The sequence below is a fragment of the Ranitomeya imitator genome, chromosome 1, assembly GCF_032444005.1.
Source record: "Ranitomeya imitator isolate aRanImi1 chromosome 1, aRanImi1.pri, whole genome shotgun sequence".
Classification (NCBI taxonomy): Eukaryota; Metazoa; Chordata; class Amphibia; order Anura; family Dendrobatidae; genus Ranitomeya; species Ranitomeya imitator.
The window spans coordinates 116,273,244-116,293,685 of record NC_091282.1 but is presented as its reverse complement, the minus strand read 5'-3'; the positions used below and the strand labels follow the sequence as shown (position 1 = coordinate 116,293,685).

General features: G+C 43.8%; 1 protein-coding gene across 2 annotated transcripts in view; it reads right to left on the bottom strand.

Annotated features, from left to right (window-relative positions):
- WDR41 (WD repeat domain 41) overlaps window positions 1–20,442 on the bottom strand; it is a 60,083-nt gene that overhangs the window by 9,115 nt on the left and 30,526 nt on the right. For both annotated transcript variants that reach the window (XM_069749974.1, XM_069749979.1), the window contains 7 exons: window positions 19,670–19,801; window positions 11,637–11,699; window positions 8,435–8,546; window positions 6,850–6,912; window positions 6,587–6,697; window positions 3,054–3,238; window positions 2,395–2,516 (listed from right to left, as the gene is read on the bottom strand). In XM_069749974.1, the coding sequence (XP_069606075.1) occupies window positions 2,395–2,516; window positions 3,054–3,238; window positions 6,587–6,697; window positions 6,850–6,912; window positions 8,435–8,546; window positions 11,637–11,699; window positions 19,670–19,801 (788 nt within the window). The remainder of the gene's footprint in view (window positions 1–2,394; window positions 2,517–3,053; window positions 3,239–6,586; window positions 6,698–6,849; window positions 6,913–8,434; window positions 8,547–11,636; window positions 11,700–19,669; window positions 19,802–20,442) is intronic.

The window sequence follows — 20,442 nt, the reverse complement described above, 5'->3', positions numbered from 1 at the left end:
TCCCTGCCAAGGACAGAGCAAAGTCCTGTAGTGCCCATGTGCCTGATGAGGCCAATAGAGCACCGATGTGCATCATATGACTATGCTCTGCCATGAAGTACGCCTGCACAGGAGCGTGATTGGGGGACACTGTGTGGATGATGTAGGATGCCTCATCCACCTGAAGAAAGAAAGAGGAGGATGATTGTGACAAGAGAGGAGGCACCAAAGCAAGACCAGCTATGGCCATGGGACTGGCCCACACAGTATCGGGGGACTGAATTTTTTGTATTATGCAGAAGGGATTGGAGACGTACGTATTTTTCGGACTATAAGACGCACCGGACCATAAGACGAACCCACAAATTTGGTGAAGAAAAAGAGAAAAAAAATATTTTTTTATGTTAAATGGGGTCTGTCTTATAATACCAGTGTCCGTCTTACAAATCATATGTCCCTCATCCTGGTATCTATATAACCCCCATCCTTGTGCTGGCACATGCCCCCCTGTGCTGCTGTCAGGCACATGCCCCCCTGTGCTGCTGGCAGACACATGCCCCTCCCTGGGTCACTATATGCCCCCTTGTGCTGCTGGCAGGCACATGCCCCCCCAGTCACTATATGCTCCCCTGTGCTGGCAGTCACATGTTCCCCTGGTCACAATATGTCCCCTTGTGCTGCTGGCAGGGACATGCCCCCCCGGTCACAATATGCCCCCCTGTGCTGCTGGCAGGTACAGTCCCCCCGGTCACTATATGCCCCCCTGTGCTGCTGGCAGACACATGCCCCCCCTGTGCTGCTGGCAGACACATGCCCCTCCCTGGGTCACTATATGCCCCCTTGTGCTGCTGGCAGGCACATGCCCCCCCGGTCACTATATGCTCCCCTGTGCTGGCAGTCACATGTTCCCCTGGTCACAATATGTCCCCTTGTGCTGCTGGCAGGGACATGCCCCCCCGGTCACAATATGCCCCCCTGTGCTGCTGGCAGGTACAGTCCCCCCGGTCACTATATGCCCCCCTGTGCTGCTGGCAGACACATGCCCCCCCTGTGCTGCTGGCAGACACATGCCCCCCCTGTGCTGCTGGAAGACACATGCGCCCCCCTCCCCCCGTGCTACTGGAAGACACATGCCCCCCTGTGCTGCTGGCAGACATATGCCCCCCTGTGCTGCTGGAAGACACATGCCCCCCCGTGCTGCTGGAAGACACATGCCCCCCCTGTGCTGCTGGCAGACACATGCCCCCGTGCTGCTGGAAGACACATGCCCCCCCTGTGCTGCTGGAAGACACATGCCCCCCTTGTGCTGCTGGCAGACACATGTCCCCCCCCCTGTGCTGCTGGAAGACACATGCCCCCCTGTGCTGCTGGTAGACACATGCCCCCCCCCTTGCTGCTGGCAGACACATGCCCCCCCCCGTGCTGCTGGCAGACACATGCCCCCCTGTGCTGCTGGCAGACACATGCCCCCCTGTGCTGCTGGCAGACACATGCCCCCCCTGTGCTGCTGGCAGACACATGCCCCCCCTGTGCTGCTGGCAGACACATGCCCCCTTCCCTGTGCTGATGGAAGACACATGATAAAATAAACACTTAACTCACCTTCAGATGATGGCTCCGTGCTCACAGCTCCTCCGTTGTGCTTCCTGTTTCCCAGGCATCGGACCATGTGATCTGGGCACACAGTGATGTCATCACTGTGCTGTGCCGATCACATGATCAGATGTCAGCACAGACACAGGAAGCACAACAAAGGAGCTGTGAGCACGGAGCCATCATCGGAAGGTGAGTTAAGTGTTTGTTATTTTATCATGTGCCTGCCAGCAGCACAGGGAAGGCATATAAGAGTGACGGGGGCCATATCCATGATGGGAGGGGGGGGGGAGATGCAGGCACATGTAATATTTGCTGCTCCCCTGTAAATCAACTCTGGCAGCTTCAGCACTGAGGTGATGGACAGCAGGTGCAGCGAATATTACATGAGGCTAATGAGCGGGAGCACCTGACGTCCTGCTGTCTCTGCAGCCCCAGCCAGCCCACTCCAGCCTCCTGACACCACTCCAGAGCTGCTCCCCCTCCTCTACAGCACAGCACACAGATTCGGATTATAAGACGCACCCCCCACTTTCCCCCAAAATTTTGGGGAACAAAAATGCATCTTATAGTCAGAAAAATACGGTAAATAATACTTACTAGGATACTGTAAAAAAAAAAGGCCTTAAAAGGTGGTGGCTGTAGATTATAGTAGAAAACCCTAGTGACAGGTTCCCTTTAATATTATAGTAAGTTTTTAGTGAATTATTATTGCCATGAGTTTGCTGTTACAGCCCAGAAGAAACATGCAAGAAGTTCAGAACTTAAGTCTATTGTGTTGTTCAATCAAAACATAAAAAACTGACAAACTGGAATGGTTACCTGTTAGGAAGAGTTGCCATGTGCTGAATATCGGAGTCATGGGCATTCTTCTGATAAGCAATCACTCGCTTTGTCTGCAGGTTGTACACGTAAAGACTTCTACACACGGCCACATAGACACACTGGCGTGATAGCAAAAAAAAAACATCAATACGAATCTACGAAAACGTGTTCTTATATATTACAATTCTGAACGCAATCATACAAATGTCCCAATAACGTTCCAACAGAGTGGTTGTCTGGGCTGCTAACTTACCAACAAATATATTATATTAGGATGGTATTTTTATTTTATAATGCAGAATTTTATAGCATGCCTCATGGTAAAGTAATATAACATGTTTTTTTCCCATAATTTCCCCAATGTTACAGTCTTTCTATACGCAGCATACAGCGGCATACAGCCAGGGTATCGTCTTTGACTCCATCACAGAGAATATACAGGATACTATCTGAGCTGCTTATTTTCATAGTTTTTCCCTCTGTCTAGAGTGTTGATTATCAAACCTACAATATGCTGTAATCTGCTGCAAAGAACTGGTGATCAAACCTGTCAAAATCCATGTTAATTTATAGCAGACTTTCCAGAAAGAAAATGGTTCATGTGAACACAGCTTGAAAAAAAAAAATGTAAAAAACACAGTTGATAGTCTTTGCACCTCTCCATCCGATGCGACGTACTGGATTGAGACCTCTTCCTGTAGCGGCAGCAGTTTATTCTCAGGAGGAACATCTTGTGGTGAGGCCACGTGGGAAAGATTCTTCTCATAAGCTTGAAGGGACCAGTCTAGTGCATCCCACACGATCAATTCGCCAGCGTGGGAGCCGCTTACAAACATGAACTCTAAAGTGTGTGCGAAACAATCACATGGGTTATTTCCATCAAACTTTACATAAAACCTTAAAATTAGAAAATTCAGGATCATCATAGAAGGTGAGACGCAATCCTGGGAAATCCTACCCTCGTTTCACTTAGATTATGACACTTTTGTTTAGTCTGACACTTATCCTTATCCACCCTGGTAAGGTCAGGCTCTGGGCATACCGAGTCCAAGCCCTAGATATCTCCCACGTATACAGTACCATCTACCTGACTCCATTCACCCAATGCCGTCTTGCCCTCCGAAAGGCTGGTATTCCTTTTTTTCCACTACGCCCATACAGTGACATACATTGGTGCCTCATGGCAGAAGTTTACTTTAACCTACACTTCCTCCAATCAACGTACAATAAAAAGAATCACTGCGAAAGAGTTTCACAAAAAAAAAAAAACACAAACTTTTAAATATATAAAAGTTTAATTTTCAAAGTGTCCCTTTAATTACAGCTACTCCGGGTCTCATTCCAATCTCCCTGATGATGTAAAGTTTTCATTTACCTGAAATGGATACTTCTGAGACTTTGCAAATGCCAGGAAAAACTTTACTATTAGTCACTAATCACCGTAATATCCTGCCACGGCTACTCTATACTACCTGAAGGATGTTACAATATAACGCGATCGCTCTCGTACGTTAATGGCTCGTCAATAAAATTTATGTTTTATTACTGCATAAATGTTTGCATAACATATTAACGTAATGTACTTACTCAGAAAATTATTACTCCACGCCAGCTCGAGCTGATGAAGTCGTTATTGCAGAAATATATTCTGGGCGACTATAAAATGGTCATTATTGGGCCCAGATTATATACGAGTGGGCTACATGTTAGACTGATCACTGGGGCACACTGAGGCCTGTTTTGTAGGATAAAATAAAAGCTCCCAAGTGCATTAGTGATGTGGTAAAGATTTTAAGCCACTCAAATATATTGGGCAAATGCACGAACAGCAATTCCTTTATGGATCAGAATTTACATTCCATGCAGCTGCTCCCTGGACACGGCAAGGGGAAAACTGTAGCCTTTTCCACTGTCTGTATTCTGTGAACAGCACCACTAAGAAAAGACATTCCCAGGCCTGTGCTCTCCTAGGAAGAGTAATTTAAGGAAACCGGCTGCCTTTCAGACCTGAGGTCTTCAGTTTGAATCCAACCTAAGGAAACCGGCCGCCTTTCAGACCTGAGGTCTTCAGTTTGAATCCGACCTAAGGAAACCGGCTGCCTTTCAGACCTGAGGTCTTCAGTTTGAATCCAACCTAAGGAAACCGGCTGCCTTTCAGACCTGAGGTCTTCAGTTTGAATCCGACCTAAGGAAATTTGCTGCCTTTCAGACCTGAGGTCTTCAGTTTGAATCCGACCTAAGGAAACCGGCTGCCTTTCAGACCTGAGGTCTTCAGTTTGAATCCAACCTAAGGAAACCGGCTGCCTTTCAGACCTGAGGTCTTCAGTTTGAATCCGACCTAAGGAAACTTGCTGCCTTTCAGACCTGAGGTCTTCAGTTTGAATCCGACCTAAGGAAACTTGCTGCCTTTCAGACCTGAGGTCTTCAGTTTGAATCCAACCTAAGGAAACCTGCTGCCTTTCACCTGAGGTCTTCAGTTTGAATCCGACCTAAGGAAACCTGCTGCCTTTCACCTGAGGTCTTCAGTTTGAATCCGACCTAAGGAAACCTGCTGCCTTTCAGACCTGAGGTCTTCAGTTTGAATCCGACCTAAGAAAACTTGCTGCCTTTCAGACCTGATGTCTTCATTTTGAATCCGACCTAAGGAAACCTGCTGCCTTTCACCTGAGGTCTTCAGTTTGAATCCGACCTAAGGAAACTTGCTGCCTTTCAGACCTGATGTCTTCATTTTGAATCCGACCTAAGGAAACTGGCTGCCTTTGAGACCTGAGGTCTTCAGTTTGAATCTGACCAACAACTTTTACAAGGAGTTTGAATATTCTCTCCCTGTTTGCGTACAGATCAATAAGATTATAGTGATATCCAATTTATTTTTTATTTTTTTCTGGTTTACTACTTTTGCACAAGAAAAGTACATTTTTTTAAAAATACCGTATACATTTTTTGCAGCATATTCCGAGGACGTAACTTTTCCATTTTCCTGAGTACTTCGTTTTTATTGATTTTATTTATTATCATGTTGGTGTCCAAAAAAAAGGAAGAAAACAATCCACATGGCCGTATCGATAAAAAATATGTAACTTTATTTCACATGATTAAAAAAAGTTGTCCAGACAATTAAAAACCATTTCCCATTCTGACGTACGTTTGTGGCCAAAGCCCTTAGTCATAGAATGACATTTACCGCACAGTGAGGCTCTTGCCAAATTTTCTTTTTGTGCTTCTTCCATGTTGGTGTCCATATGTCTTTTTGAACATCTCTCAATTCATTTTGTATGAGGCAGTTTGAACATAGTGTGAATTCTGGCAACGTTTTTCTTTATGCGGGTTTCACGGTGTTGGTTAAATAATTATATTGTTTTATTCTACTAGTCATTACGAACACAGTGATACCAGATGTGTCTTTTATATATTTGCTTTTTTATTACAATGAAGAACTTTTTATTTGGAAAAATGGGATTATATATAATTTTTTTCTAAAAACACTTCAAAAATATTGTAAAATAAAAAAAAGTTTTTTCAGTCCCACAAAAGAGACTTGAAAAACATGTGATCCTTTGATTTCATAGGTAATACACTGTACTGCATTGGTAGTGCAGTGCATAATCCAGATTATCACTGTTATATTGATAGGCAGCCTAATAGATTGTGCATGTGGCACAACCTGTTAGCCTTTGGTCTATGGCAGATTGGAGACCAGTGTTAGACCACTGATTGTCATGTCAAACATCAGCTGCCTGCAATCACACTGCGGGGAGCCAACGATGTGACAGAAAGAGCAATCTTGCTCAGTCAATCACTTTACGTGCTACAGTTGCTATTGGCTGTAGCATATAAGAGATCAATTGAGCCAGTGCAGTGTGTCATGAGCTCTCGTTCCCTGATGCAGTGTCCAACTAGCAGAAGAGAATAGTCTTAGGTTAGGGAGAAGGAGCTATGGGATCTTGTTCCCAGCATGAAAATTCACTGCGTTTCCATATGCTAGTGGAGAGTGGCGCGACCTTTAGGACATGAAAAGTCAGTGCTGTGTCAGGATGAGGTTAAATAAATCCACCAGAACTGTCTAGTTTTAGAATGTAAAACCAACAGTTTTTAGTAAAGCAATGTAAGAGGACTTTCCTCTACTGTGCACTTACGCTTGCAAGTCATAGAGTAGATAAACTGCTTCTTTCCAGTGTAGTATACGTACCGTTGACATTAGCGAGTGTTCGAATAACCTCTTGGTGAGCAGAAAGGCATTTAACTTCAGAAATGTCCCACATGTCGGACCCCGCAGCTCCAGGATTACATTTAAAGACACCTTTAAGAGCAAACCCAGTAGATAAAAGCACGCACGCAAAAAAAGACACAGAAAAAGATATCAAATGGAATAATAAACTCCGTTAAACAGGACATACATTTATATAATTAAAGAACAGTGATCTTATTTAGCAATGAAAAATATGAACTCACGCAAATCTCTCCCAATTGCTGCAACCACACAGTTTTTAGGAAGTTCAACCAGTGCTGCAATGCCTGGAAAGAAAATCAGCACAATGTCATGTTTGTGTTATAATACAAAAAAAAACAGCAATGCTATAAATTACAAAGAAGGCACACAAACTATGTAACACAACAAGAGTAAAGTTAAAGGGGCTTTCCACTGCCACTCCTTAGGATGGATCATCTTGATGTAAAAGTTGCAGGAGAGGAACATCACAGCTAAGTACACAGGAGAGGCCGATCCGGGGGGCTGCAGATCAGCTCCGGGGGGGGCTGCAGATCAGCTCCACACACTGTTACATCCAGTCACTGCCGGAGCTAGTAACAGCCGATTGGCTGGGGTGCCAGGTGGTGGACACAATATTCGTAATCTATCCTAAATATAGGTCATCAATATAATAGTATTATTTAAAGGGATTGTCTACTACTAACTACCAAAAGTCAGATGAATCACAAATTAATCGCTGTCGCAAGACATACAGGTGTAGGGACTCGAACATATGTTTCGAGCACAATGAAGACACTCGGTTAGCACCCAAGCATGCTCGGAAAACACCTTATCTGAGTAAATTCACTGATCACTAATCAGAATGAGTTTATCATCCTTTTTGAAAGATTTAGTTAACCCTGCTGTGGAACCATGAAAAAAATCATGGTACCATGGGGTTTATATGACCCCATGGTTCCACAGCAGGGTTAATCTCATGCCCACCTATCCTGATTGACAGCTCCTCGGAGTCCCTCCTACCTCCTGCTGCTGAAGGAATCCTGCACTGCTCGGTACAAGCTGCAGCTGTCAGTCAGGCTGGGTGTGCGGAGACTGAATACACTTGGAATCATGAGCGCTCTCATTCTATAGCAGGGCTCATAAAATGCTCAATTTAAAATCAGAATTATACATTCATTCTGGCAGAGATTTTAAAAGTAAGCACACTAGCGCCATCAGGTCTAGGATATCTATTTATTAATGTAAGCAGTTTAAGGTATGATATCTGAGGATAGGTCCACTTTAATTGTTGATTATTAAAGGGAACCTTTTACGTTGTACATGCAGCCCGATCTGTGGACAGCACGGTGTAGATAAGGGTTAGCTGAACAAAACTATATACAGGTTTGTTGGCAAAGATTCAGTAAAGCTTGCATTTTATTAATTGAAATCAATAGTGTTTGTATGCACACGAGTCCAGTGGGCGGTCCTACTCCGTGATTGACAGCTCTCTCTGCAAGCACAGTCAAACAAGGAAAACTCTCAATCACTGAGTCGGACCACCCACTGGACTCTTATGAATATAAAACACCAGCGACTTGAATTAATAAACTGCAAGCTGTACTGAAACTTTTCCCACAAAAATGAACATTATTCTGATCGGCTTCTCCTGCTCTACATCATCCTGCCGGCAGATTTGATACTATTTACAACTTGACAGGTTCCTTTTAAAATACATTTCGAAGCATGGCCATTTGATATACCAATTGTCTATAATGCTTCCCAAGAAGATTATGGAATTTTCAATCTTGTGATTACTGAGGATCAACATCTATTTGTATAACTCACCTCCATCAGAAAAGCAACCAGTTTCACCCAGAACCTTAAAGTCATGACTCCACACACGAAGCTCGCCCCCGCCGGTGAGCCAGACATCTAAGCTCTGAAGGACGGTTAATGTCTGGTATAAATACAATGAAGATCATCAACAGATCAAAAAATAAACAGATTGTAAAGAGTATGTAGACGGCTGCCTCACCAGAATATACAAATAGTAAAGAACGTACATCTGGGATCTGTGGTGTGCCGCAGCTGTGTGTTATGCCCCCATGACAACACTTACCTGCATGTGATCTGGCTTCCGCTAGTTTAAACAGAAATATGAATCTAAATTTCGCATCCACATCAATGTTCATTCTTACTGTAATTATTTCTCTATAATAATTTTTCATGGAAACTTAATGCCCATTTTCATCATTTCACAATAGTTCTCCTTTAATATAATTTTTCAAGGAAAACTGGTCTTTGAATAGATTTTGGAGAGATTGTGGAAGACGGATGTCTACCATACCAGTGTACAGCCGCTGCCAGGCCAAGTGCAAACAAGGAGCCAGCAGCTTTAATACAATAATTATTTTATTTAGGAGCTATAGAAGACAATTAAGAAAGAGGCTTCTTAGAGTCATTTTATTTACCCTGAGCGATGCACTTGGCCATCACCGTCAACTTGGAGTATAGCAGTAGCGTAAATGTGTGATCAGTGGGGGTTCAGTGGACAGACCCACCCCAATATAGTAGTCATCACCCATCGCAGTGTTCCCCAACTCCGGTCCTCAAGAGCCACCAACAGGTCATGTTTTCAGGATTTCCTTACTATTGCACAGGTGAAATTTGCACCTTCACAGGCAATAATTCCATCACCTGTGCAATACTAAGGAAATCCTGAAAGCATGACCTGTTGGTGGCCTTTGAGGACCGGAGTTGGGGAACACCGAGTCCTATCCTATAGATCGGTGCATATGTCATGAACACTCTTTTTACCTATAGTTCTAGTTAAGTCAATGGATAAAATGTCACCACATCACTATGAAATGGGAAAAAAATACCTGTGAAATATTTGGACAGTGACACAAGTTTTGTCATTTTAGCCGTTTACCAAATCATATTCAAGATACAGTTATAAAATCAATATGGGCTGAAAAGTGCAGACTCTCAGAATTAATTTGAGGGTATTCATATCCTAATTGGAGTAAGGATTTAGGAATTACAGCTCTTTTATATGTAGCTGCCTCTTTTTCAAGGAATCAAGTAATTGGACAATTGTCCCCCGAGCTCTTTATTGGGCTGCATGGGCTTTTCCTTCCTTAATCCATCATCACTTAAACAGTTAAAAGTCTGGAACTGATTCCAGTCATGGCATTTGCATTTGGAAGCAGTTGCTGTGAACCCACAACATGTGGTCAAAGGAGATCTCAATGGAAAACAAACAGATCATCATTAGGCTGAAAATAAAAGAAATCATTAGAGAGACAGCAGTAATGTTAGTAGTGTCCAAATCAACAGGTTGGTACAATCTGCAAAAAAAAGAGTGCACAGGTAAGCAAGACAACAGTGGTGAATCATCTCAAAATCTTTTCCATGGTGAAGAAAAACCACTTCACAACATCCACCCAAGTGAAGAACACTCTTCAGAAAGTAGGTGTTTCAATACAGTATCTGAGTCTACCATAAAGAAAAAAAACTTCAGGAGAGTAAATGCAGAGGGTTCACCACAAGGTGCAAACCATTAATCAGCCTTAAAAAAGGAAAGGCCAGATTAGACTTTGCAATAAAAAAAACATTCTAAAGAAGTCAGCCCAGTTCTGGAGTAGCATTCTTTGTACAGATGAAGCTAAGATCAACCAGTACCAGAATGATGGGAAGAACAAAGTATGGAGAAGGCTTGGAATATCTCATGATCCAAAGCACACCACATCCTCTAAATGCATGATGGCATGGGCATGCATGGTTCCAATGGCACTCACTGTGTCACTAGTGTCTATTGATGATGTGACTGAATACAGAAGCAGACAGAAGAATTCTGAAGTGTACAAGGCTATACTTTCTGCTCAGATTCAACCAAATACAGTGAGAACAGCATGACCCAAAACATACTGCAAAAGTAACCCAGGAGTTTAAGGTTAAGGATTGGAATATTCTGCAATGGCCGAGTCAATCATCAGATCTGAATCCCATCAATCAGCATTTCAAATGCTTAAAGGGAACCTGTCACCCCCAAAATCGAAGATAAGCTAAGCCCACCGGCATCAGGGGCTTATCTACAGCATTCTGTAATGCTGTAGATAAGCCCTCGATGTATCCTGAAAGATGAGAAAAAGAGGTAAGACTATACTCATCCAGGGGCGTTTCCGTTGCGGTCTGGTTCGATGGGCGTCACGGTCCGGGGCCTCCTATCTTCTTACGATGATGTCCTCTTCTTCTATTCACACTGCGGTGGCGTTCTTTGTCTGCTGTAGATAAGCCCCTTAGGGTTAGGGTTAGCTCATCTTCGATTTTGGGGGTGACAGGTTCCCTTTAAGCCATAACTTAAGGCAGAAAGACCCACAGACAAGCAACAACTGAAGTTAGCTGCAGTAAAAGTCTGACAAACCATCACAAAGGAGGAAACCGAGCATTTGGTGACGTCCTTGACTTCCATACTTCAGGCTGTCTTTGCCTGCAAAGGATTCTTTACAAGGTATTAAAAAATAACTTACTTTATTTATGATAAAAGTTAATTTGTCCAATTAGTTTTGAACCCGATATAAGGAGGCTTTGCAAAAAAAAAATAAAATAAAAATGGTTGATGCAAATAATTTTTTGCCCAATGATGACAAAAGTATTCTCGGAGTGATAACTTTATTGACTAACCAGAAAATAATAAATGCTTGCAAGCTTTCAGACCATAGAGGCTCCATCTTCAGGCAGGATTACAAATGAATTTTCTGGTTAACATGGCACTACAATATAATTTGTTATTGTATATGTAGAAAAATGGTTGCAGTTCGTAGACTTTCACAGTGTTCAACACTTTGTCTACACTTCAATCACTTCTCAGTTGTTTCATGCTAAATCCAAAATAGTGGCAAGCAGAACCCAAATCACGAAGAATCGGCCACTGTCCAAATATGTCTGAACCTAATTGGTTTAAATAAACAAGTGCTGATTTTTTGTTATCCATTCACTAAATACGTGGATGAAAAGAGAAGTCTACACTGGTTAGAGCTTATACCTTCACAGTAGAGAGGAAGTCTGAGGCTTTATGCACTTCCTGACCGCTTTCACAATCCCAAGCCTGACTTGAGCTATTAAGGAATAATTAAGTATACGTTCTGGAAACATTATTTCTGGCGGCCAAAGAAAATGGACATAGTAACTTTTCTTGTATCTGTCGAAAAAACGGACAGCGACGGATCCGTTGCCATCTGTCGTTTTCTAGAATGGAAGCCTATGGTGCCGAATCCGTCAAAGGACGGAATCTGGAGACGGATTCTGTTTATTTTAACTGAGCATGCTCCAATTTCTTTAAGATACAATTAGCTGGATCAGCTAGTCGGATCCGTTAAACGGATCCGTCGCATCAGTTTTTCACAATCTGCGATGGATCCGTTTTTTTTTCAACATTTGACGGATTGTGAATGATGGCAAAAAACTGATGTGTGAAAGCAGCCTTTGGGCAGCATGCATCACCTGTCAGGTTACATTTATTTATTTATTTTTTTTAATTTGGTAATTTCTTTTCCATTTCACTAAATACAGAAATCTTGTCAAATTCACAATGGCCAACAGGTCTTAAACTAGACTCAAACTTACTGTTTGGCAAAGAAGACTTTTCGGCAATCCCATTATCATTACAGACAGGATCACAATAACTGGCAACACCTCTATATTCAGTAGATAACACAGGATCCACGATTCATAATAGAATCCCTGTACGATGACCAATCAGAGCATAAAGATACCACTATAGGGGTCATTGTCTATATGATAGCTGAAGGTGTTCATGAATGCTCATCATATCCCCAGGACATGTCATAAATGTGCGATAGGTTGGGGCCCCAACCTATCATCGGATAGTGGTCCCCCGATCGCCTATTCCAGCTGGTGTCTGATCACCAGCGAGTGGCGCGTTAACAGTACACACGATATATAAATATATATATATATATATATATATCACACATTTTTTTATTATTATTAATATACATTTATACAGCTCAATAAGCAAGAGCAATACAAGGCACTAACAGGTACAGAAAGACCCTGCCCGTGAGGGCTCACAGTCTGCAGGGGATGGGTGATGATACACTAGAAGAGGGCAGAGCTGGTTGTGCGGCGGTTCAGCAGACTAAGGATCACTGCAGATTATAGGCCTGTCGGGAGAGGTGAGTCTTCAGGTTATATATATATAGATAGATAGATAGATAGATAGATAGATAGATAGATAGATAGATATAGATAGATATAGATATATATCGTATATACTCGAGTATAAGCCGAGATTTTCAGCTCAAATTTTTGGGCTGAAAGTGCCCCTCTCGGCTTTTACTTGAGTCATGGTCGGCGGCAGGGTCGGCGGGTGAGGGGGAGAGAGGACTGTCGCATACTCACCTGCTCCTGGCGCTGTCCCTGCCTGTCCCATGGTCTTCGGGTGCCGCAGCTCTTCCTCTGTTCAGCGGTCACATGGTACCGCTTATTAAAGTAATAAATATGGACTCCACTCCCATACTGCATGGAGTATTATATGGGGCATATTTTAATATGGAGCATCTTATGGGACCATAATGAACTGTATGGAGCATTATATGGGGCTCCTGATTCAATTTTGGATATTCAAAAACACTTAACCTACTGATGTCTCAATTAATTTTACTCTTATTGGTATCTATTTTTATTTTTGGCATTTACGGGTAGCTGCTGCATTTTGCACCCTAGGCTTATACTCGAGTCAATAAATTTTCCCAGTTTTTTGTTGCAAAATTAAGGGGTCGGCTTTTACTCGAGTATATACGGTTATATACTCTAGTATATAACGCAATGTCCCAAAGCAGCGTTCGAGGTCCGTCACTCAAATGACGGCACATCGCTAGCGCACGCCCAATGTGGGCGTGCGCTAGCGATGCGTTCGCCATTACAAGCAATGGCGGCGTTAACGGACTACGTTACACCGTGGTGTAACGTAGTCCGTTAAACGTACCGCCATAACGCAATGGGAACCTAGCCTTAGTGACACAGTAACGGGCAGTACGTCGAGTCTGGAGTTTCCACTGCAAGACTCACCACAACGCACATCTCAGTATGTTAATGACCTTCCTGATCCAAACTATAACCCTGAACCAGTACCAAAACCAGAATACGACACCTCCAGCGAAGTGAGCGAGAGTCGTCACGAGGCTCAGGACAGAAACAAACTTGGAAATGTGAGGCAAAACAACTCTGCTAATGACTACCTTGCCCCTCATCAGGTAACCAACGTGGATCACCCTGCTGACACACCGTACATCAGGCCGAAGCAATACGACACCGGCTGGCGCCACCATGAGGACACTAACAGGTACGAACGCACCTCACATCACTATCAGGGCGACCCATCACCAGTATACTCTGCTGACAACCGGTTCACGACAGAATTTGCCAAGTTCTTCACACGACGTGAACTGGTTGCCAAGGGACTCATGAAATTCACTGACCGAGCTGAAGGTTACAGAGCTTGGAAAGCTTCCTTCCAAAATGTCATTAGAGACTTGGGGCTACAACACAGGGAAGAGATAGACCTGTTAGTCAAATACGCAGAAGAGTCAGAGAGAAGAGAAGAGTCAGTCAAACACGCAGTAAGGATCAGAGACATTAATATAAACCGCCCTGAGACTGGCCTCAAAGAGATCTGGAAAAGGCTGGATGAGTGTTACGGCTCAGCAGAAGTAATAGAAAGAGCCTTGTTCAAAAGAATCGATGACTTTCCTAAAATATCTAACAAAGGTCTCCAGAAACTTATAGAGCTAAGCGACCTGCTAAAGGAAGTCCAAGTTGCCAAATACGAGGACGACCTACAGGGACTTGCATTTCTCGACACAGCCAGAGGTGTTAACCCTATAGTGCAGAAGTTGCCCTACAATCTACAGGAGAGGTGGCTCACACATGGTTCCACGTACAAATACAAACACAGCGTTCCATTCCCTCCCTTCTCCGTTTTTGTAGACTTCATACACCAACAAGCGAGAATTAGAAACGATCCCAGCTTCGACTTTGCAATACCATATGCCACACCATCACCACCTGCAAATCCACGCAGAACATCTGTGGCAGTACACAAGACTTATGTTTCTCCTCCAGATTCTAATTACAGGTCTGCTGGCTGCTCCCAATCAGAGACAAAGGTGCAGGACCCTGACAAGCAGTGCCCACTTCATCAGAAGCCTCATCCTCTCCTGAAATGCAAAACCTTCAGAGGAAAATCTATGCCAGATCGCAGAAGCTTCCTGAAAGAAAACGGTATCTGCTACAAGTGCTGCTCGTCCACAGCTCATCTCGCCAAGGATTGCAAGGTCAGTGTAAAATGCACAGAATGTGGCACCACAGATCATAACGCCGCTCTACACCCTGGCAAAGCTCCATGGAGTACACAAAACACGCCAGCTAACAGTGAGCATGGCGGGGAGGAAAGGAGCACTGATACAGCTACGCCAGAGATCACTTCACAATGTACCGAGGTCTGCAAAGGGACAATAGACAGTAGGTCCTGTTCAAAAATATGCCTCGTCAGAGTATACCCGAAGGGCCATAGAGACCAAGCTGTAAGACTGTATGCTATCTTGGATGATCAAAGTAATCGATCCTTGGCTAGATCAACGTTCTTTGACCTATTCAACATCAAAGGGCCAAGCACTCCCTACTCCTTAAAGACGTGTGCAGGTACTGTGACAACAGCAGGCATGAAAGCTACTGACTACCAGATCGAGTCTTTAGACGGACAATTCTGCCTACCGCTACCTACGATCATCGAATGTAACCAGATCCCAGACAACAGATCTGAAATCCCTACACCAGATGTAGCAATCCATCACGCTCACTTAAAACGAATAGCACACCTTATACCGGAACTCGACCATCAGGCCCAGATAATTCTGCTGTTGGGGAGAGATATCCTACAGGTTCATAAAGTGAGACGTCATATCAACGGACTCCACAATGCTCCCTATGCCCAAAGGCTAGACCTAGGATAGGTCATAATTGGCAACGTATGCTTGGGACGCATGCACGCCCCATCTTCTGTGACAAGCATTCTGACAAATACATTGGAGAAAGGACGTCCATCTCTGTTTCAACCTTGTAACAATGAGTTCCATGTCAGGGAACTGCCACACAGCATCCAACTACCTGATCATTTAATAGACTTTACTCACGACAGCAGTATAGTGTCAGGATGCTATGAGGATCAGTTACGATGCACAGTCTTCCAGAGAACTAAGCAGGACAACCAAGTGGCAATGTCGGTAGAGGACAAGTTGTTCTTAGAGGTAATGGACAAGGGACTCGTTAAAGATGAGACCAACAGCTGGGTCGCACCCCTTCCCTTCAAAACCCACAGACCACGTCTACCGAACAACAGAAATCAGGCATTACAATGTTTCTGCTCTCTCAAAAACGTAATCTACAAAAGAAACCAGAGATGAAAGATCACTTTTTCTCCTTCATGTCAAAGATTTTTGAAAACTGTCACGCAGAACTAGCTCCCACTCTCAAAGACTCTGAAGAATGCTGGTTCCTACCCATGTTCGGAGTATACCACCCTAAAAAACCAGGCCAGATCAGAGTCGTGTTTGATTCCAGTGCTAAATTTAATGATGTCTCCCTGAATGATGTTCTACTGACAGGACCAGACCTCAATAACAAACTATTGGGTGTACTTATGCGCTTCCGTAAGGATTCCATTGTCTTCATCGCTGACATCCAGCAAATGTGCCATTGTTTCCTTGTGAGAGAGAGACAGGAACTTCCTAAGATTCTTCTGGTACAGAGACAATGATCCTACTAAAGAAGTCACAGAGTATCGCATGAGAGTGCACATCTTTGGCAACAGTCCTTCACTTGCAGTCGCCATTTACGGACTCAAAAGGTCGGCTCTGGAAGGAGAAGCAGAATACGGAGCAGATGTCAGACAATTCATAGAAAAGGACTTTTATGTTGACGACTGTCTAAAAGCCATGCCTTCAAATGAGACTGCCATCAGTCTTCTCAGGAGAGCCCAAGACATGCTTGCCTGCTCGAACCTTAGGCTTCATAAAATAGCCTCAAACAGCCAAGAACTCATGGAAGCATTCCCTTCTCAGGACCTATGTAATGGTCTCAGAGACCTGGACCTGGGGTCAGACCCCGCACCAATGCAACGCAGCCTCGGGCTTCTCTGGAATCTACAGTCAGACACTTTCACCTTTCAGGTCAACCAGGAAGAAAGGCCTTTCACACGTAGAGGCGTCCTGTCTACCATCAACAGTCTGTACGATCCCTTGGGTTTCGCAGCTCCTGTTACTATACAAGGCAAGGCCGTACTAAGAGACTAAACTAAGGAAACATCTGACTGGGATGCACCTCTGCCACCTGATAAGAGGATCCAGTGGGAAGGGTGGAAGAACTCATTAGCGGCACTCTCCAACCTGCATGTGCCAAGACCATACACCCCTATGCCATCTACTGAGATACAGAGCCAAAGACTGTACGTATTTGCAGATGCTTCTGTCAAAGCAATTGCCGCTGTTGCCTACCTCAAAACTGTAGACTCCAAATGTCAGTGCCACATTGGTTTCGTCATGGGAAAGGCCAAACTCGCACCACAACCAGAGCACACTATACCCAGGTTAGAGCTTTGTGCCGCAGTCTTAGCCGTTGAGTTAGCGGAGTTCATCGCATCCGAAATGGATATCGACCTGACACGGGCCAAGTTCTACTCAGACAGCAAAGTACTCCTGGGATATATCCACAACAAACCCAGGCGATTCTACGTTTATGTCAATAACAGAGTGCTACGAATCAGGAGATCAGTTCATCCAAAGCAGTGGCATTACATACCCACAGACCAGAATCCCGCAGATCATGCAACTAGAGCAGTTGACGCAAGTCGACTAGGAAGCACAACGTGGCTCTCGGGACCAAAACTATTGTACATTGAGGAATGTTTTCCAGACACCTTTGAACTAGTAGGAGAGGACTCAGATGCTGAAATCCGCCCTCAGGTGTCTACCCTTCATACAGTGACCTCTGTTATCCAGCTTGGATCTTGCAGGTTCGACAGATTCTCAAGTTGGAAGTCACTTACTCGAGCCATTACCTGCCTGACTCATATAGCTCGCTCATTCAGGACCACCAGAACTTGTGGCACAGAAAAATGTAAAGGTTGGCATCTTTGTAAAAATACCTACGTTACCTCTGACTTGGAGTTCTCTAGAAATCACATCATCCTCACTGTTCAAAGAGAAACCTACTTTGCAGAAATCCAATGTCTTATTAACAAAGCTCCAACACCAGTGAGCAGCATATTGAGAAAACTCGACCCATTCATCGACAACAGTGGCCTACTGAGAGTAGGAGGCCGCCTCAAAGAAGCTGAGATGGAGTTTGTGGAGAAATTCCGTCTTATACTTCCCGGAAAATGTCACGTTGCCTACCTAATCGTACAACATTACCACAATCTGGTCAAGCACCAAGGAAGACTATTTACAGAAGGAGCAGCGAGGCTTACCCACGAAAGCCTAATCACCTTCATGGCTGAAGCTGCAGCTATAATTAACGCAAGACCCCTGGTTCCAGTTCCTAATGACCCTGAGGAGCCCTTGTTATTGACTCCAGCTACTTTACTTACCCAGAAAACAGGACTGTCCAGTGCCCCTCCAGGAGGATTCGACGCTAAGGACCTCTACAAGCGCCAATGGAGACAGGTACAAAGTCTTGCAAATACTTTCTGGGACAGGTGGTGCAAACAATATTTGTCTACCCTGCAGCCACGGACGAAGTGGCAATCTACTAAACCTAATCTGAACATAGGTGACCTTGTTCTTGTGAAAGACTGTCAGATTTATCGGAACCAGTGGCCACTTGGCCTAGTTACCGCAACGTTCCCGAGCAAGGACGGCAACGTCCGCAAAGTTGAGCTAAGGATGACCAAAGGGAATGAACCTAAGACATTTTCCAGACCGGTATCTGAACTGGTCCTATTGTTGCCTTCGGAAGAAAGGAGTAGTGACATCCGTTGATGCCAGACGGGGAGTGTTCTGTCTCCGCCATCCAATTTGCTACCCCCGATTATTTGCTTGCATAATTGCAGTTTCCTCAGTATACAGTATTGATATATTCATGCCTTTATTCATCTGTGATGCTTTGGCTTCCTCTAGCGGCCAGAGTTATGTTGGCAGTTCAATCTTGTTTTTGTATTATCCATGTCTGATTCTCCTCCTCCTTTGCAATGCATTATGGTAGCTCAGCCTCCATTTCCCTACATTTTTCCTTTCTTTTTCTTCAGTTTGCCTTCAAGGAAAGACGCTTCACTTCATCCCCCTTGCGATTGCATTGCCGGTATGTCTTTATGCCTTCTCTAGATAATCCCTGCTCTATATTAGCCTAGCTTAGCCAGTTGTACTCCCAGTTTAGGCACTAGCTTTTTAAATGTTATGCATAATGTATATCATGTGTATTATGTATCTGTTCTATACCATGCACTGATTCTATGTATATCATTGTTCACAGTTTCACCGCATCAATATACCACTACATTTAATAAAGCACAGACTCAACCACAGTCTCCTTATTGGACCCCGGTATAGCGGTTTAGCTGACTGTATAGCTACGTATGAGCCTGCCTCAGCTAGTGAGGACAGAACAGAGTGGTTTCCCTAACAGTGTGCGGAGGACCCCGCACAAAGGAGGACTGAACTGCCCGTCATCATTTTTGCTTTGTTTTCTTTCTGTCATGCCCAGAGGGCTGTGTTTCTATTTACACCGTGGTTTATGCTGCATATGATAAACCCACATACACACACTCACACACACACACACACACACACACACACACACACACACATATAGTGACATGGAAAATAAACATTCTTAAAAGTTTTAACAAAATAATTCTAACATAAAAATCTGATTTAAACAATAGACCAATGTTGTTATGACAGGTTCAGCTATGAGCAGCTAATCCACATTGCTGCAATGTCATCTACAGGTGAGAAAGTGACATTTCTGTGGTCTGCAGACACAACAATATAAGGATACAATGACGGTCCTATCAGCAGATGCTGTCAGCATTAGGTCAAGCCTTGCGATGTGTGTTTCATTGCTTGGAAACACAAGGATAGCCGTGATTTTCTGTGTGTGTCCATGAAGCTCAAATAGCACTTCACCAGTCTAGAAGAAAGAAGTTTGATGGGAGACAAATGAAAAAATAACTTAGACCAGAGATTTTTTTAAAGAACCATTCAACTGATTTTTAAAATTTCAATGAGTCTTCCAACTGCCGCTGTTTCACTTAATCTAGAACAGTTTTTCTTTTTCTTCTGTCCCCCGGCTTTCCAAAATTTTGCCCCTGGGTGATAAAGATGTACCGTACATTTTCCCTTCAACCAAACTTGGTGGATAAAACAGAACTTTTATGAGGACATTTGCTTTTTTAAGTTGACACTGGCCAATCAAAACACAGCCACACCCACAGAGAATTTCTGTGGTACACGTCCAGAGGGTTGAAGGGAAAATCTGTAGTTTTATTTCTGAGGGCGCATAACTTTGGAATGGAGGGGCATTATAGAAAAGAGAAAACGGTTCCAAAATCAGTGGAGCAGTGGCAATTGGAAGAGATACTCTGCTTAAATGAAAAAACCCAGTGAAAAAAAATATTTTAAGTGAATCTGTCAATTGGTTTTATTCTACTAAACCATCCGGTTACTCAGCATTTTAATCAATTTACCATGATGTTTGCATCGTATGTACATTACCGCCTACTAGTCTTCTGGGGGGAACCATCTGTGACTAGTCACCTATTAACCCTTTTA